General features: G+C 34.7%; 1 protein-coding gene across 10 annotated transcripts in view; it reads left to right on the forward strand.

The window, feature by feature from the left end:
- LARP1B (La ribonucleoprotein 1B) overlaps nucleotides 1–17,549 on the forward strand; it is a 149,036-nt gene that overhangs the window by 104,735 nt on the left and 26,752 nt on the right. For 6 of the 10 annotated variants that reach the window (XM_028492277.2, XM_028492284.2, XM_028492278.2 and 3 more), the window contains exons 13-14: nucleotides 13,557–13,783; nucleotides 14,241–14,347. In XM_028492277.2, coding sequence (XP_028348078.1) covers nucleotides 13,557–13,783; nucleotides 14,241–14,347 — 334 coding nt within the window. The remainder of the gene's footprint in view (nucleotides 1–13,556; nucleotides 13,784–14,240; nucleotides 14,348–17,549) is intronic. The other 4 variants (XM_028492279.2, XM_028492287.2, XM_028492283.2 and 1 more) reach the window with 2 other exon arrangements.

Consider the following 17,549-nt stretch of genomic DNA (forward strand, 5'->3'; position numbering starts at 1 on the left):
CTAGATTCAGTTTGATTTTTTTTTTGTTTTTTTTTTTAGAAGAATGAGGAATATCGGTTTGTATTTTTATTTTCTTGGATTATCTTTGTCTGGTTTTGGTATCAGGGAATGCTGCCCTCATAAATGAGTTGGTAAGCATTCCTTCCTCTTCTATATTTTGGAATAGTTTGTATACAATTGTTATTACTGATTCCTTATAGGAGTGGTAGAATTTGCCAATGAAGTCATCTGGGCCTGGAATTGTTGGAATGTTTTTAACAACAAATTAATTTTTTAAAGAGATATAGGACTATTTAGGTAATCTAGGTTTTCTTGAGTGAGCTTTTATAGTTTGTTTATAAAGAAGTTGTCCATTTCATGGGTGTTTTTGGTAATATTCCCTTTTTATTCTTTTAATGTTTATGAAGTCTATAGAGATACAGGCATAACTCAGATGTGGATTTGGTTTCAGACCACTGTAATAAAGTAAATATCACAATAAAGCAAGTCCTATGAATTTTTTGGTTTCCCAGTCTGTATACAGTATGTTTACACTATACTGTAGTCTACTGAGTGTGCAATAGCATTATGGCTAAAAGGAAAATGTACATACTTTCAAAGTACTTTATTGCTAAAAAATGCTAACCATCATCTGAGCCTTCAGCAAGTTGTAATCCTTTTGCTGGTAGAGGGCCTTGCCTCAGTGTTGATGGCTGCTGACTGATCGGGGTTGTGGTGGCTGAAGGTTGGGGTGGCTGTGGCCGTTTCTTAAAATAAGAAACAATGAAGTTCACCAAATTGATTGACTCTTCCTTTCACAAACAGTTTCTCTGTAGCAGTCAATGCTGTTTGATAGCATTTTAGTCACAGTAGATCTTCTTTCAAAATTGGAGTCAGTCCTCTCAAACCCTGCCACTGCTTTATCAACTTAAGTTTATGTAGTATTCGAAATCCTTTGTTGTCATTTCAAAAGCCTTCACAGTGTCTTCACCAGGAATAAGTAGATCCCATCTTAAGAAACCACTTTGTTTGCTCATCCATAAGAAGGAACTCCTCATCCATTTAAGTTTTAACATGAGATTACAGCAATTCAGTCACATCTTCAGGCTCTACTTCTAACTCTAGTTCTCTTGCTCTTCCCACAACATCTGCAGTTACTTTCTCCACTGAAGTCTTGAACCCCTCAGCGTCTTCCATGAATCCTGGGATCAACTTCTTTCAAACTCCTATTAATGTTGATATTTTGACCTCTTCCCACGAGTCACAATTGTTCTTAATGGCATCTAGAATGACAAATCCTTTCCAGAAGGCTTTCAATTACTTTGCACAGATCCGTCAGAGGAATCACCGTCTGTGGCTGCTATAAACCTTATGAAATGTATTTCCTAAATAATAAGACTTGAAAGTGGAAATTACTCCTTGTTCCTGGGGCTGCAGAATGGATTTTGTGTTAGTAGGCATGAAAATGTTAACCTTGTCATACATCTCCATCAGAGCTCTTGGGTGACCAGTTTCATTGTCAGTGAGCAATAATATTTTGAAAGGAATCTTTTTTCTGAGCAATAGATCTCAACAGTGAGCTTAAACCCCCTGTAAACCATATTGTATACAGATTTGCTGTCATCCAGGCTTTGTTATTCTATTTATAGACCACAGGTAGAGTAAATTTAGCACCATTCTTAAGGGCCCAAGGATTTTCCAGAATGGTAAATGAGCATTGACTTCAACTTAAAATCACCAACTGCATGAGCCCCTAACAACAGAGTCAGCCTGTCCTTTGAAGCTTTGAAGCCCGGCATTAATTTCTCTCTAGATATGAAAGTCCTAGATAGGTATCTTCTTTCAACAGAAGAATGTTTGATTTACTTTGAAAATCTGCTGTTCCTGCATTATCTTAGCTAGATTGCCTGGATAACTTGCTGCAACTTCTGCATCAGAACTTGCTGCTTCACCTTGCATGTTTATGTTAATGAGATATGGCTTTTTTCTTTAAACCACATGAACCAATCTCTGCTAGCTTCAGACTTTTCTTCTGCAACTTCCTCACCTCTCTCAGCCTTCATAGAATTGAGGAGAGTTAGGGCCTTGCTCTGGATTAGCTTTTGGCTTAAGGAATGTTGTGGCTGGTTTGATCTATCCAGACTTTCTCCATATTAGCCATAAGGCTGTTTCACTTCCTTATCATTCGATTAAAGTGGAGTAGCACTTTTAATTTCCTTCAAGAAATTTTCCTTTGCATTCACAACTTGACTAACTGTTTGGCATGAGAGGCCTAGCTTTTGGCTTATCTCTGCTTTCAACATGCCTTGCTCACTAAGCTTAATCATTTCTAGCTTTTGATTTAAAGTGAGAGACGCGTGACTCTTCATTTCACTTGAACACTTAGAAACCTTTGTGGATTATTAATTGGCCTAATTTCAATATTTTTGTGTCTCTGGGAATAGGGAGCCCCAGGGAGAGGGAAAGAGATGAGGAAACAGTTGGTTGATGGAGCAGTCAGAATATACACATTATCAATTGTTTACTGTCTTATATGGGTTTTGTTCATGGTACCCCCCAAATAATTACAATAGTAGCATCAAAGATAACTGGTTGGGGCTTCCCTGGTGGCGCAGTGGTTGCGCGTCCGCCTGCCGATGCAGGGGAACCGGGTTCGCGCCCCGGTGTGGGAGGATCCCACGTGCCACGGAGCGGCTGGGCCCGTGAGCCATGGCCGCTGAGCCTGCGCGTCCGGAGCCTGTGCTCCGCAGCGGGAGAGGCCACAACAGAGGAAGGCCCGCATACCAAAAAAAAAAAAAAAAAAAGATAACTGGTCACAGATTACTGTAACAAATATAATAATGGAGAAGTTTGAAATATTGTGATAATTACCAAAATGTGACAGAGACATGAATGAGCAAATGCTGTTGGAAAATGGCACCAATAGATTTGCTGAATGTAAAGTTGCCATAAACCTTTAATCTGTAGGGAATTCCCTGGTGATCTAGTGGTTAGGATTCCACGCTTCCACTGCAGGGGGCACAGTTTTGATCCCTGGTCAGGGAACTAAGATCCCACATGCCACGTGGCCAAACAACAACAACAACAACAAAACACCTTTCTCTTTGTAAAAACAAAAACAAAAACGCAGTGTCTTCGAATTGCAATAAAGCAAAGCACAATAAAACAAGGTATCTCAGTAACTCTTCTTTCACTCCTGATATTTGTAATTTGTGCTCCCTTTCTTTTTTTTCCTGATCAGTCTGGCTGGAGCTATATCAGTTGATCGATTTGATAAATTTTCTCTTTTTAAAATTTTATTTATTTATTTTTATCTTTGGCTGTGTTGGGTCTTCGTTGCTGCACGCGGGCTTGCTCTAGTTGCGGCGAGCAGGGGCTACTCTTCGTTGCGGTGCATGGGCTTCTCATTACGGTGGCTTCTGTGCATGGGATCTAGGCACATGGGCTTCATAGTTGTGGCTCGTGGGCTCTAGAGCGCAGGCTCAGTAGTTGTGGTGCATGGGCTTAGTTGCTCTGTGGCATGTGGGATAGTCCCAGACCAGGGCTCGAACCCATGTCCCCTGCATTGGCAGGCAGATTCTTAACCACTGAGCCACCAGGGAAGTTCCCTGATACATTTTCTAAAGAAGATTTGTTTTCTTTGATCTACTTTATTATTTCTCCCAGTAGTGTTATTTTCTGCTCTAATTTTTATTTTTCCTTTATTTTTTTCTCCTGGTTTGGGTTTATTTTGCTCCTCCTTTTCTGGTTTCTTAAGGTAGAAGCTTAGATAATTTATTTGAGAACTTTCTTCTTTTCTATTATAAGAATTTATTGCTACAAATTTCCTTTTAAGCACTATTTTAGGTGCATCTCACAAATTTCAATGTATTGTTTTTTCATTTTTATTCAATTCTAAATATTTTCTAATTTCTTTGTATTTTTCTTTGACCCATCAGTTCTTTGGAAGTGATTTTGTTTAATTTCTAAATATTTGGGTATTTGCCTGATATGTTATTTTTTTAAAAATATTTATTTATTTAGGCTGCACTGGGTCCTAGTTGTGGCAGTCGGGATCTTCGTTGTGGCATGTGGGCTTCTTAGTTGAGGCATGCGAACTCTTAGTTGGGGCATGCGCACTTCTTAGTTTGGCATGCGAACTCTTTAGCTGTGGCATGCATGCAGGATATAGTTCCCTGATCAGGGATCGAACCCAGAGCCCCTGCACTGGGAGCGCAGTGTCGTACCCACTGAAGTCCCCCTGATATCTTATTTTTTAAGAGGGAAGTTTACATTAGTCATTTGAGACTTTTCTAATGTAAGCATTTAATCCTATATGCTTTCCTTTAAGCACTATTTTAACTTTATTTCACTTATTTGGTGTGTTGTGTTTTAATTTTCATTCTTTTCAAAATATTCTCTAATTCCTCTTGAAACTTCCTCTTTGATCCATGAACATTTTGAACATGTTGTTTAATTTTCAAGTGATTGGAAATTTTCCTATTATATTTTTGTTATTGGTCTTATTGATATATAGTTTCATTCCATTATGGTCAGAGAACATACTTTGCATGATTCAGTTCTTTAAAGTTTGTCAAGGTCTAATTTATGACACACAGTATGGTCTGTCTTAGTGAATGTTCCATGTGCATTGACAAGAATATTTATTCTGCTGTTCTTGAGTGGAGTGATCTATAAATTCTTATTAGAGTCAGTTAGTTGATGGTGTTTGTAAGTTCTATTCCCTTGCTGATTTTTTTTTGGCGACTAGCTCTATTAGTGAGAGAAAAGTGTTGAAGTCTCCAACTGTAATTGCATATTTGTCTGTTTTTCCTTTAATTTCTGTCAGTTTTTTCTTCGTTTATTTTGAAGCTCTTTGTACTAAGTGTACTACACCCTTAGGTTTATTGTGTCTTCTTAGGAGTTGACCTTTATATCAGTTTATACTGCCTTCTTTATTCCTGGTCATTTTATTTGCTCTGAAATCTCGTTTATCTGATTTTGATATAGCCATTCCAGCTTTTTCTTGATTACTCTTTATATGGTATGTGGTGTGTCTTTTTTCATCCCTTTACTTTTAAGCTACTTATTTCATATTTGAAGTGAGCTTGTTATAGACAGCATATAGACTGGTCTTTTTTTAAAATTTAGTCTGACAATCTGTCTTTTAATTGGTGTATTTAGATTGTTTACATTTAGTGTAATTATTGCTATGTTTGGATTTAGATTTTGTTTCTTTGTTTCCCTTTCTCTGCCCTGTTTGGGTTACAGTTGACCCTTGAACATCTAGGGGGTTATGGGTGCTGACCCCCCCACATAGTCAAAAATACACATACTGCTATCTCTCCCTCAAAAACAAAGCTAAATGATTCACCCAAGGATAAGAAGCTGAAACAGTTTGAATAGAATCAGGACTCAAACCCTAGTTCTTTTGATTCTACATACTGTGATCTCTAATTGAACACAAACTTTTCCCACACTTAGTTAATTTAAAGATCTTTAAAATGAAAATACATGTCCTATATTTATTGAAAAAAAAAATCTGCTTATAAGGTGACCTGCGAAATTTAATCCCATGTTGTTCAAGGGAAAACTGTATATGTAATTTTTTAAATTACATTTTAATTTATCTAGGGTGAGTTTGGCCATATATGCCTTTTTTGTCTAATTATTTTTTTAGTAGTTCCTCTAGGGATTAGGTTGCTCTAGATACACTTAACTTTTCATTTTATTTAGAATCAATATTTTACTACTTCAATAGGAACGTAGAAATTTTACTTCTATATAAGTTCCTTTGTGTTATAGTCTTGAAAATAAATTGAAAATCCTATCAGTGTTATATTTTTTACTTTTAACTATCAACTATGTTTTAAAGAACTTAAAAGGATAATAGTCTATTATCTATATTATACTTTTACCATTCTCTTGCTCTTCCTGTATTTATGATGTTCCAAGTTTCTTTCTGATACCCTTTTCTTCTGTTTGAAGTACTTTCTTTAGCAATTCTTTGAGAGAAATTCTGCTGACTATGATTTATTTACCTTAGTTTTCCTTCATCTGATGATGGTGTGTTTATTTCACCTTCATTCCCAAAGGATGTTTCCTTGGATATAGAATTCTGGAATGACAGTTCTTTTCTTTCAGCACTTAAAACTGTCAGGCCACTTCTTTCTGTCCTCCATAGTTTCTGATTTAAAAATTTTGTAGTAATTCAGATTGTTCCCTTACTTGAATTGAGTTCTTTTTCTCTAGCTACTTTCAAGAATTTTTATTTGTCTTAAGTTTTTAGCAATTAGAGTGTGATGTGTCTGACCATGGATTTCTCTGGATTAATCCTTGATGGGGTTCTCTCTGTTTCTTGAATGTGTAGGTTCATGCCTTTAGCCAAACTAGGGAAGTTTTAAACTATTATTTCTTCAAAAATTTTTTTGGTTCTGCATTTTCTCTCCTCTCAAGGACGTATTGTTGTTCCACAGGTTCCTGAGGCTTGATTAGTTTTTTCCAATTGTTTTTTGCTCTGTCATTCAGATTGGATAAATGCTATTGATTCTGGCTGCTTTTACTATTTCTCCTTATCACCTGTTGGAAGAAGTTTAATTGTGATTGTCTTGATGTGATTTTCTTCCAGGCTTATTGAGTTTTTTATCTATGTGTTTACATATTTTTAATCAAATTTGGAAAAAAAATTTTAGCCGTATTTTAAATTAACATTTTAAATTTTAAAAATTAATAATTTTTAATGTACTTTTAAATCTTTCCTTTAAGATTCCAGTTACATGTATATTAAGCTACTTGAAGTCACATAACTCACTAATGCCCTCTTCTTTTTTTTCAGTCTTTTTTTTCCTCTGTGTTTTGTTTTGGGCAATTTCTATTCCTATGCTTTCAGGTTAATTAGTCTTTTATTCTGCAGTGTCTAATCTATTTTTAAACCCATCTGGTGTATTTTTGAAAAATCTCAGCTGTTGTATTTTTCTTCTCTAGAAGTTGGATTGGATTCTTTTTTTTATTGTCTTTATCTCTTTTTGGTGTGTTCATACTTTACCTTATTGAATACATGAAATATAGTTATAACGACTTTTTGCAGGCAAAGTGTAAATCCAGTTTCAGTGGTTGGCAAATTTATTACCCATAGGCCAAAACTGGCCTACCATGGTGTAATCTGGCCATACCCTTTATTTACATATAGTCTATAGCTGTGCTACAATGGCAGGGTTGAGTAGTTTTAACAGAGACTTTATGACCTGAAAAGTGAAAAAAAAATTACTATCTGGCATTTACAGAAAAAAATTTGCTGAGTCCTGCTTCAGTGACATTTTATTTACATAAAAAAAAAAAGAATGTCAGTCCTCGTGTAGCATTTTTTATTATCAGCCTTCAGTGAACACCAACAGCATAATATTAAGTTCTGTTTTTATAAAGGCAATGCCTGTCTATAAAGACAATGGGGACCATGTATGGTCCAGGTATGTAGGTGTGCAATAATCTGGTGGAATAAAATTTGGAAAATCTTAAGTAGCAAAATAGTTAGCACATCCCCCTCAGTCCAGTGGTTCTTAAACTTTGGCAAGTATCAGATTCACCTGGAAAGCTTTTTAAATCAAGGAACTCTGTATCCAGAGTTTCTTGATTTAGTAAGTTGAGGTAAGACCTGAGAATATGCATTTTTAACAAGTTCCCAGATTATCCTGATACCACTGGTTGGGACTGCACTTTGAAAATCAGTGCTTTAGCCTAATCCTCTGAAATATCAGTCTTCTCTGATGAACTTTTAGCAGAAACTGTATGGTAGTCAATCACAATTGAGGTTCCCTGAAGAGCAGATGGCCTGGTCTTTTGTGTTTTAAAGCTTTTTTGAGGTATAATTTACATAAAATTAACTCACTTTTAGTGTATAGTTTGATTAATTTCAGTAAATTTTTATAGTTGTACACCATTGCCACAATTCAGTTTTTAAATTCCATCACAATAAAAGTTCCCCCATGATCATTTGCAGTCGATTTTAGCACTCAATTTCAGTCTGAGATAACCAGTGACTGGCTTTCTGTCTGTATGTTTTTGCACTTCCTAGAAATTTCATGTAAATGGGATCATATGATATGTAGTCAATGTGTCTGGCTTCTTTCAATTAATATAATATTTTTGAGATTAATCTATGTTGTTGCTTATATTTGTACTTCACTCCTTTTTGTGAGGTAGTGTTCTATAGCATGGACATACTTCATTTTGTTTATCAATTTGGAAGTTGATATATATTTGGATTTTTTGGTTTTGGTTTTGGCTATTATGAAAAATGCTATTTTGAACATTCATGTACAAGAGATGGCCCATGATTTTGATAAAAAGAAGTTATAATATCTAGATGATATTCATGTATCATCCCAGGCTTATATTTGATAAAAAAACAACTTTAGGGACTTCCCTGGTGGCGCAGTGGTTAAGACTGTGCTCCCAATGCAGGGAGCCCAGTTTCCATCCGTGATCTGGTAACTAGATCCCACATTCATGCCACAACTAAGAGTTCACATGCCACAGCTAAGTGTTCACATGCCACAACTAAGGAGCCCTTGAGCTGCAACTAAGGAGCCCACCTGCTGCAACTAACACCCAATGCAACCAAAAAAATTTTTTTTCATGTATTCTTATTTCCTAACTACCTATATTTCTAGTAATTTAATTTTTATATCTACCATATTTTATGTACTTGCAATTGTGTTAACTATTTTTGATAATTTTTTGTCAAAATATTATCATTTTTAAATATTTATTTAGTTAGTTATTTTGCCCGTGCCAGGTCTTAGTTGCGGCACGTGGGCTTCTCAGTTGTGGCATGCATGTGGGATCTAGTTACAAGAGCCCTCTGCATTGGGAGCACAGAGTCTTACCCACTGGACCACCAGGGAAGTCCCTGTCAAAATATAAATATGGTACACTATGCAAATTTTGTAAAATGTTTCTTTTGAGATAACAAAAGTACTCTATAGATCTTAGTCTTCACAAAATTGGTACATCTGGACTCTTCTTGGTGGGTAAAATTCACACTGAATTAAACCTGGAATAAAATAAATATAAAACTGAAATAAAATGTAACTTTTTAATGTGGAAATGTTCAGATAAAAATAAAAGCAGAGAAAACTGTCTAATGAACCCCCATGTACCCATCTCACATAATTTCAACAATTGTTAAAAGTTTGACATTCTTTTTTCATCTGTACCTTGTTCCTCATCTGTTTCTGGTATTGCATATCGAATCTCAAACACCATATTATTTATTCTGTAAATATTTCATTGTATATTGCAAATTTATATATATATATATAAATTTTCATGGTACCATTATTTCACATAAAATTAGCAATAATTCCTTAATATCATCCACTACCCAGTTTATGTTTGTTGTTCCTGATTGTCTGAAATATATCTTTTTCTAATTTGTTGTTTGAATCAGGACCAAGCAAGATGCACACGTTGCATTTGATTGATAAGACCATTAAGTCACTTTTAATCTGTAATCATTCCTCTTCTCTTGTTTTTCCATGCCAGTGATATGTTGAAGAAAGTGATTACTTTGTCATGCAATTTCTTATGATCTAGATTTATCTGATTGTATCTTCATATGTCCCTTTATCTCCTCTATTTCTTGTGAACTGGTATTTAGATATAGAATAGTTAGTATATTCAGGATTTTTATATTTCTGATAGCAAGACTATTTCTTAGGAGGAGTTGTTTACTTCCCATTGCATCATATGATGTCTTTCAGGCTCACTTTAGGCTCACTTTTAGTGTTGTTATGACTGGTCATTGGGTTTAGATGCTATCAGTCTGATCCATTCATCATAAAGTTTCCCTTTACCTTTTTTTTTTTAAAGGCTTTTTTTGTAGAGCAGTTTTAGGCTCATAGCAAAATTAAGAGGAAGGTACAGAGATTTCCCATTTACTCCCTGATCCCAATTTGCATAGCCATCACCCATCTGGTGAAAGATGTTGCCTCTTTCTAGCAACATCCCACATCAGAGTGGTACATTTGTTACAGCTGATGAGCCTACACTAACACATTGTAGTCACCAAAAGTCCATAGTTCCATTAGTGTTTACTCCTGGTGTACATTCTACAGGTTTGGATAAATGTATAATGAGATGTAGCCGTCATTGTAGTATCAAACATAGTATTTTCACAGCCCTAAAAATCCTCTGTGTTCCACCTGTTCATCTCTCCCTCCCCTCAACCCCTAGAAACAACTGGTCTTTTTATCATCTCCATAGTTTTCCTTTTCCAGAACATTGAATAGTTGGAATCACCCAGTGTGTAGCCTTTTCAGATTGGATCCCTTCACATAGTAATAGGCTTTTAAGGTTCCTTCATGTTTTTCATGGTTTGATAGCTCGTTTCTTTTTACCACTGAATAATGTTCCATCATCTGGGTATGTGACAGTTTATTTATCCATTCACCTACTGAAGGGTATCCCGGTAGCTTCCAAGTTTTGGCAATTATGAATAAAGCTGCTTTAAACATCCATGAGCAGGTTTTTGTGTGGATATAAGTTTTCAGCTCCTTTGGGTAAGTATCAAGGAGGGCAACTGCTAGATTATATGGTAAGAGTATGTTTAGTTTTGTAAGAAACTTCCAAACTGTCTTCCAAGGTGGCTGTACCATTTTGCATTCCTACCACCAATGAATGAGAGTTCCTGTTACTCCACATTCTCACCAGCATTTATTAGTGTTTTCAGCGTTCTGGATTTTGGCCAATCTGATAGGTGTGTAGTAGGATCTCATTGTTGTCTTACTTTGCAATTCCCTGATGATATCTGATGTGGAGTATCTTCATGTGTTATTTGCCATTTGTATTTCTTCTTTGGTGAAGTGTCTGTTAGGCCTTTGGCCCATTTTCTAATCAGGTTTTGTTTTGTTTTTTTAATTGATGAGTTTTAAAAGTTCTTTGTATATCTTGAATAATAGTCCTTTATCAGATGTGTCTTTTGCAAATACTTTCTGCCATTCTGTGGCTTATCTTTTCGTTCTCTTGACAGTGTTGTTCGCAAAGCGTAAGGTTTTCATTTTAATGAAGTCAGTATATCAGTTATTTCTTTCATGGCTCTTGAAATCTCTCCTCAACGTTTTACCAAATGCTTTTAGCAGCTACTGATGAATATTCCCCTGGTCCTCTATTTCATTAGAGTTGCAAAATATTCACCTTCCAATTTTGTTATTTCTTCTGTATTTCTTAACCTAGAATTCTATAAGGAAGACTTTTTTTTAATCAACTCTTTGTTTACTCTGGAATTCAATTTTTACAAGAAAGGAAGGATAAATTGTTGTTTATTTCTTTGTATTCAATTTATCATTTTCAGAATAATGAGTTGGTGCCGTAGCAACCCAGAGATATGATTAAGTTTTAAAGTATCATTATGAACTCTCATGGGGTTTATTTATTTGATGTGCTTATTCCAGTTCAGTCACTGTTTTCACTGGTGATGTCCCCTAAAGTTTGCTGCTATGTTTTCATGAACTATGCTACTATTTTCATTTTTAACTTCATTGCTTTCTGGCTCAAGATTTCCTAGGCTCGTATAATACATTGTGCTTCAGACTGTTTGTTTGTTTGTTTTTTAAGGAGACTGGATCAGTGGGAAATGGAATTTAGAGACCATAATCTAGATGCTAGGAAGCTTACTTTCTGGGTTGTTACTGCTCCTAGATCTTCGAATATTTCTTTTACAAGGGCACTGGATTTACCATATTTTTCATTGTATGCTCCTACTTTTAACTCCTGAGATTGTATATCTTTTTGCTATACAGAAAAACAGCATTAACACAATTCAGTTAAGTTTATCAGTCATTGGGTGGGGATATACTTTTTTCTAGTCACAGTTGTACAGCCTGGTATACCTTGCTTTCAGGGAAGCACTGAGACTTACTGTTAGCATTTAATGGAATGATATGTAAGAAAATAAATTTTAATTTAATAAATCTAAAAATAAATGGATAAAATGCAGAGGTGGTACAAAAAAAGAATTGAATGATTCTGTTGGCAGAAGATGTTTAAGGAATGCTATGCATTCCCAGGGAAAGTAACATTTATGCTGGGTATTAAAGGAAGGATATAAGTCTAACTGGGTATAAAAAGATGAAGGAAAGGGACTTTTAGATAGAGGAAAAAGCGTATGAAAAGATATGAAGCCAGAAAAGAGGAACAACAAGTAGATTGCTATTTGGGGCACCAAGATTGAAGTGGAGAATGACAACAGATGAGGCAAAATCAGGAGAGTATTCTATGCCATGATAAAGAGCCTAAACTCCTATAGGCAACAGGGAAATGCTGAAAATTTTTAAGTAGAAATGTGAAATGACCTAATTTGCTCCTCAGAATAATCATTCTGGCAACAGTAAAGAAAATGGATTAGGAGGGAAAATGTCAAGACAGAGAGACTAGGTCTTAGAGTGGTAAGTTCACTTTTTGAGTTTACAAACTTGCCTCTAGAATAGTACTTGGCATATAGTAGTAGATACTCAATAATATCTGTCGAGTGAACAAAAGGTTATTGTATGAATCAAAAGAAGTTGATAAGTCTGAAGAAAAACCACATAGAAATAGAGCCTGCATTTTTGACAATACTACTTGATTCATCTGCTTGCTTACTTAGTATTTTATCTTAAGATTTTCACAAACTAAGTAAAACAACCCGAAAGAAGAATAGTCAAAAGGATATAAATGGCAAGCTCATGAAATGGAAAACTGAATAATGACTATATGAAAATATGCTCAACTTCTCTAATAACCAAAGAAATGCAAATACCTTTTAAATCCCATGAGATGGAAAAATATTTAAAAGTTTACACAAAACCCAGCCTTGACAGGATGTTAAATTGTTGGGACATTTACATGCTGCTGCTGGAAGTATAAATTGGTGAAACCACTGTAGAAAGCAGGTTGACAATCAGTATTTAGTAAGTCGGAAGACACACATGCCATTTGACTCAGCATTTCCATTTCAGATATAAACCCTAGAGAAATGCTCACACCTGTATAAAGATACATGTTCAGCAATGTTCATTGCAGCATTATTGATTATACCAAAACTTTGAAAGTAACACAGATGTCTTCAGGAGAATGAATAAATTTTGATATGTGTATAACAGCATGATATTCTGCAGTGAAAATGAATAAGCCAAAGCCATATGAATAGACCTGAATAATTGTCACAAACAAAACACTGACTGAAAAAGCCTGCAAAATGATAATATAGTGGGATGCCACTTATATAAAGTTAATTATGCAAAATAATATTATTATATATATACAATAATAGATAAAAATACCAAATTTAAGAGCCTGGTTATCTCTGAGGAGGAAAAGCAAAATGGGATTAAGGAAGGTTACACAGTAATCTTTAGCATACTTTTCTTTAAAAAAAAAGTCAGAAATAAAGCAAAATTAAAATTTAGTAGGGTAGGTGATGTGTAGACAAGTGGTTTTTAAAAATTTTCTTATATATTTGAAATATTTCTGATGAAAAAATCCTCTGAGAATAGAGAATTTCAGAATTATCCTTGTTCCCAAGGTAAAATATTTTTCTAGCACCTAAATACTTTTAACAGCTTTTTATTTTGCAGATTTGACCGATGAATTAGCTCAGAAGTTGTTTGATGTTTCAGAAATGTCTTCAACAACAATGGCCTGTTCATTACCCACAGCAGTTCCAGAATCTCCTAGAATTTATCCTTCAAGGACACCCAAAACACCTCGAACACCTAGATTACAAGATCAAAACAAAACACCAAGATTTTATCCTGTTGTTAAAGAACCCAAAGCCATTGATGTAAAGGTACACAAAACACCAGGAATATAAATCCTGCCGTTTGTATACTTCAACATAACAAAATGATACTTTTTTAGTTTCTATCACAATAAAAACAATGTATATTTTAGACTGCAAGAATTCATTAAAAAATGATATTTAACCATAGCGATGTCTTCTCAGGTTAAGGAATAATTTCTTTACAATGGGTAGTGTTAATTAAAGACGATCACAAGGTGTAATGAGGAATCATTCTAAGTTGTAATTTTTTTAATCCTTGTGTTGAAAACTAGCAAAGGGTCTTGTGAAGTTTTGTAACTTGTATGTGACATATTTTGAGTTTTGTGACTTCATATGATTTCATAATGTGTCATCCACCATATGAAAATGTTTGAGTTGGTTTACAGTCAGAGGGTGTTTTTAATTTACTTGTGAGGTTCACACTACTGAAGGTAATTGCAATGTTTGACTTCTTTCTCCTTAGAGTCCAAGAAAGAGAAAAACAAGAGATAGTACAAATCCCCCTCTAGAGTGTCATGTTGGTTGGGTAATGGATTCCAGAGATCACGGGCCAAGAACATCCTCTGTCAGGTACTGTATTTGTCAAACATCGCTTTGTTCTTGATTTTAAATTTGTTGAAAACAGTTACTAATTAGATATTTGGGAACATTTAAGAATTAATATGTTAGCAAATTAATAGAACAACAAAATAGTAAAAAGAAGCCAAAGAAGGGGAAATAAGTGGGACAGTTTTACATTAAGTATATTAAGGAATAATTCAGTAGGACAGTTTTTTTTTTGCCTTTTAAAGTAATTTTCACAAATGTGTACTCTTTGATTAAAAATATTTAGGTCTATTAAAGTTATTATCTTTGGAAAGATTCCAGATTTTTCATAGCATAGTAGGTTCTTAGTGAGTTAATGTGCTAAACAGTCTACTCAAAACTACTTAAAGGATGTGGAAATAAAACACATTAATATTTTAGAATTTTTCCTTTGGGGGGAAATAATTTAGATTAGCTGGTTATTAGCAGTAAGTGGTTTGTCTTTTAGTTTTTAATTTAAAAAAGAAAGACTATTATTTACCTCAAAAGAGATGACAGAGCAAACCTTTTACAGTGCCAGTTAAGTGCATTATAAAAGTATGGTTATGTTTTGTCCTATAGAGTGGATGCAGAGGTGATTTTACTAATTGCTTTGTGTTTCTTGAAGACCCATCTTGTGTTTTTATAGATATTTTCAGAATAATTATCTGATCAGCTTTCTAATTGGAAAATGAACTTTAGAAAAAAGTGTTTTTTGACTGGTTAAGGGAAGGATTAGTTAGTTTCATTCAAAGAAAAGCTAGAGAGTGTATCATGATCTGAAAATCTCCAAGTATGTCTTTCCAGGGATGTTAATTTGTTTCTTTTACATTTTGTTCTCATTAGATATATTTTCCTTAAAGATAAAATGTGTATATGTTCTTGTACACCTATTGTATACAAATAGTTATTTTGTATTCTAAGTCATTTTGAGAGTTTGTTTCTTTTATTTATTTATTTTTATCAAAGAAGTATATTTAGAGATCAGTAGATAATGGTGAAAAATGTTGCACTGATATGTAGCAGGGAACAAGGCAGGCACAATCCCTGCCTTTCTGGAGCTTAATTCAGAGATGACAGGCAAGTATGTAGTTACAATAATGAGGGGTGGATTTTGTTCACCAGCTTGTCTTTTAGAGGAGTTGTAGCTACACAGCAGACTTGAGTGGGAGGTACACAGAGCTCCCCATACCCTCTGCATACCCTGCCTCCCCAGCTGTAAGCAGTCATATCTTTGACCATCTACATTAATGTCAGTGCTGGCAGTGTCTTATATTCTGTTTGTCTCATCTGTTCTTTGTTCTTTTCTCCTACTTTCTTTTGGATCAGCTTAGTTTTTGTAATGATTCTATTTTATCTCTACTATTGTCTTCTTGTTGTACCTCTTATTTTTTACTGGTCTTCTAGGGTTTATAATATACATTTTAAAATATAGTCTATTTTCAAGTAATATATCATTACACGTATAGGATAAGAACCTTACTGCAGTAAAGTTCCTTTTCCTACCATCCTTTCTGCTATATTTTGTTATTATTTTTCTTTAGACAATTATCTTTTAAAACAATTAACATGAAAAAAAGGAATTTTAAATGTATTCTCATTTTTACCATTTGCAATGCTCTTCATTTCTTAAACATTTCTTGAGCAGGTCTATTGGCAATGAATTCTGTTAGCTTTTGTTTATCAGGAAAAGATTTCTTTTTTTTCATTTTGAAAGATATTTTCATTGAGCTTAGAATTCTATGACGGATCTAGGTATGAATTCAGATTCATGGTTCATTCTGTTTGTAATGAATTTTAAGCATCAAAAGTGATATGCTTTAGTGAAATAGTTTTCAAACTTTTTTGTCTAAGGACCTCTTTATCCCTTTAGTTATTGAGGACCTCAAAGAGCTTTTGTTTATGGGAGTTATATAATTTAAAAATAAAAAATTAAACTGAATTGAGTTTAAAAGTAAAACTGAAAACAATTAAATATTTATTCATTTAAAATAACAATAATAAACATATTACATATTAACATAAATGACATATTTTTATGAAATATAATTACATTTCTCAAAACAAAAAAATTCCTGAATAGAGTGGCATTGTTTTAAAGTTTTGCATATTTGTTTAATGTTTTCACTTTATATGAGATAACTGGATTCTCATATGTTTCTATATTCAATCTTATAATTTGTTTTTTTATGGTTGAAGTAGAGGAATAAAATCCAAGAAAGGGAGGAGTATTTTAATAGCCTTTTCAGATAATTGTAGGTATTCTTCTTTGATATTATACCAAAGCTGAACAAGTGGTAATGTTTTAAAAGTTAGTTGCAGTGTAGAATCTAAACCATATATAAGTGACCTTCTACTCAGTGAACTTTTCATACTCTGTTACATTAAAAGCCATTGGACTTCTTCCACTTTGAATGGCTCTTTTTGTTTATGTATGCATTTGTAACATCATGAATTGGTCATTTGGAAAAATTGATTAACTGAGTTATGCGGACTTTTAAATGATGACACATCTCAGAATACAATAAAAAAAAATTACATTAAAAAAAATAACCACTGAGCCTGACTGTGGCTTATTCTGTATGATAAGACAGCAAGTAAGAAGGCTGCGATGGGGAATTGCAGTCAGTAAGAGGCCGCCAGAGCAGCTGAGCTGGGATCCTCTGACTAGAGGGGCCGCCTTGTCTACATCCTCTCAAGAAGGGCAGCAACTTTCGCCGAGCCAGGAACGTGGCCATGTGAGGATGCTAAGGTGGTTCCCAAGGCTTTCCAAAGAAATTTCTGGAAAACAAAGGACAAGCAACACAGTTAAAGGTTGGAAAGCAAGACTGATGAAAAATGGAAAGTTAAAACAGTCATTTGAAGAAAAGACATTGAGGAAATTCCAAGGGTTTTAGGAGCCCTGAGCCAGGAACATGGGTAGAAAACAGATATATATCAGCTTTAGAGAAGATGGCGGAAGAGTAAGACGCGGAGATCACCTTCCTCCTCACAGATACATCAGAAATACATCTACACGTGGAACTTCTCCTATAGAACACCCACTGAAAGCTGGCAGAGGACCTCAGACCTCCCAAAAGGCAAGAAACTCCCCACGTACCTGGGTAGGGCAAAAGAAAAAAGAACAAACAGAGAGGGGCTTCCCTGGTGGCGCAGTGGTTGCGCGTCCGCCTGCCGATGCAGGGGAACCGGGTTCGCGCCCTGGTCT

This window comes from Physeter macrocephalus, chromosome 7 (genome assembly GCF_002837175.3).
Source record: "Physeter macrocephalus isolate SW-GA chromosome 7, ASM283717v5, whole genome shotgun sequence".
NCBI classification, from domain to species: Eukaryota; Metazoa; Chordata; class Mammalia; order Artiodactyla; family Physeteridae; genus Physeter; species Physeter macrocephalus.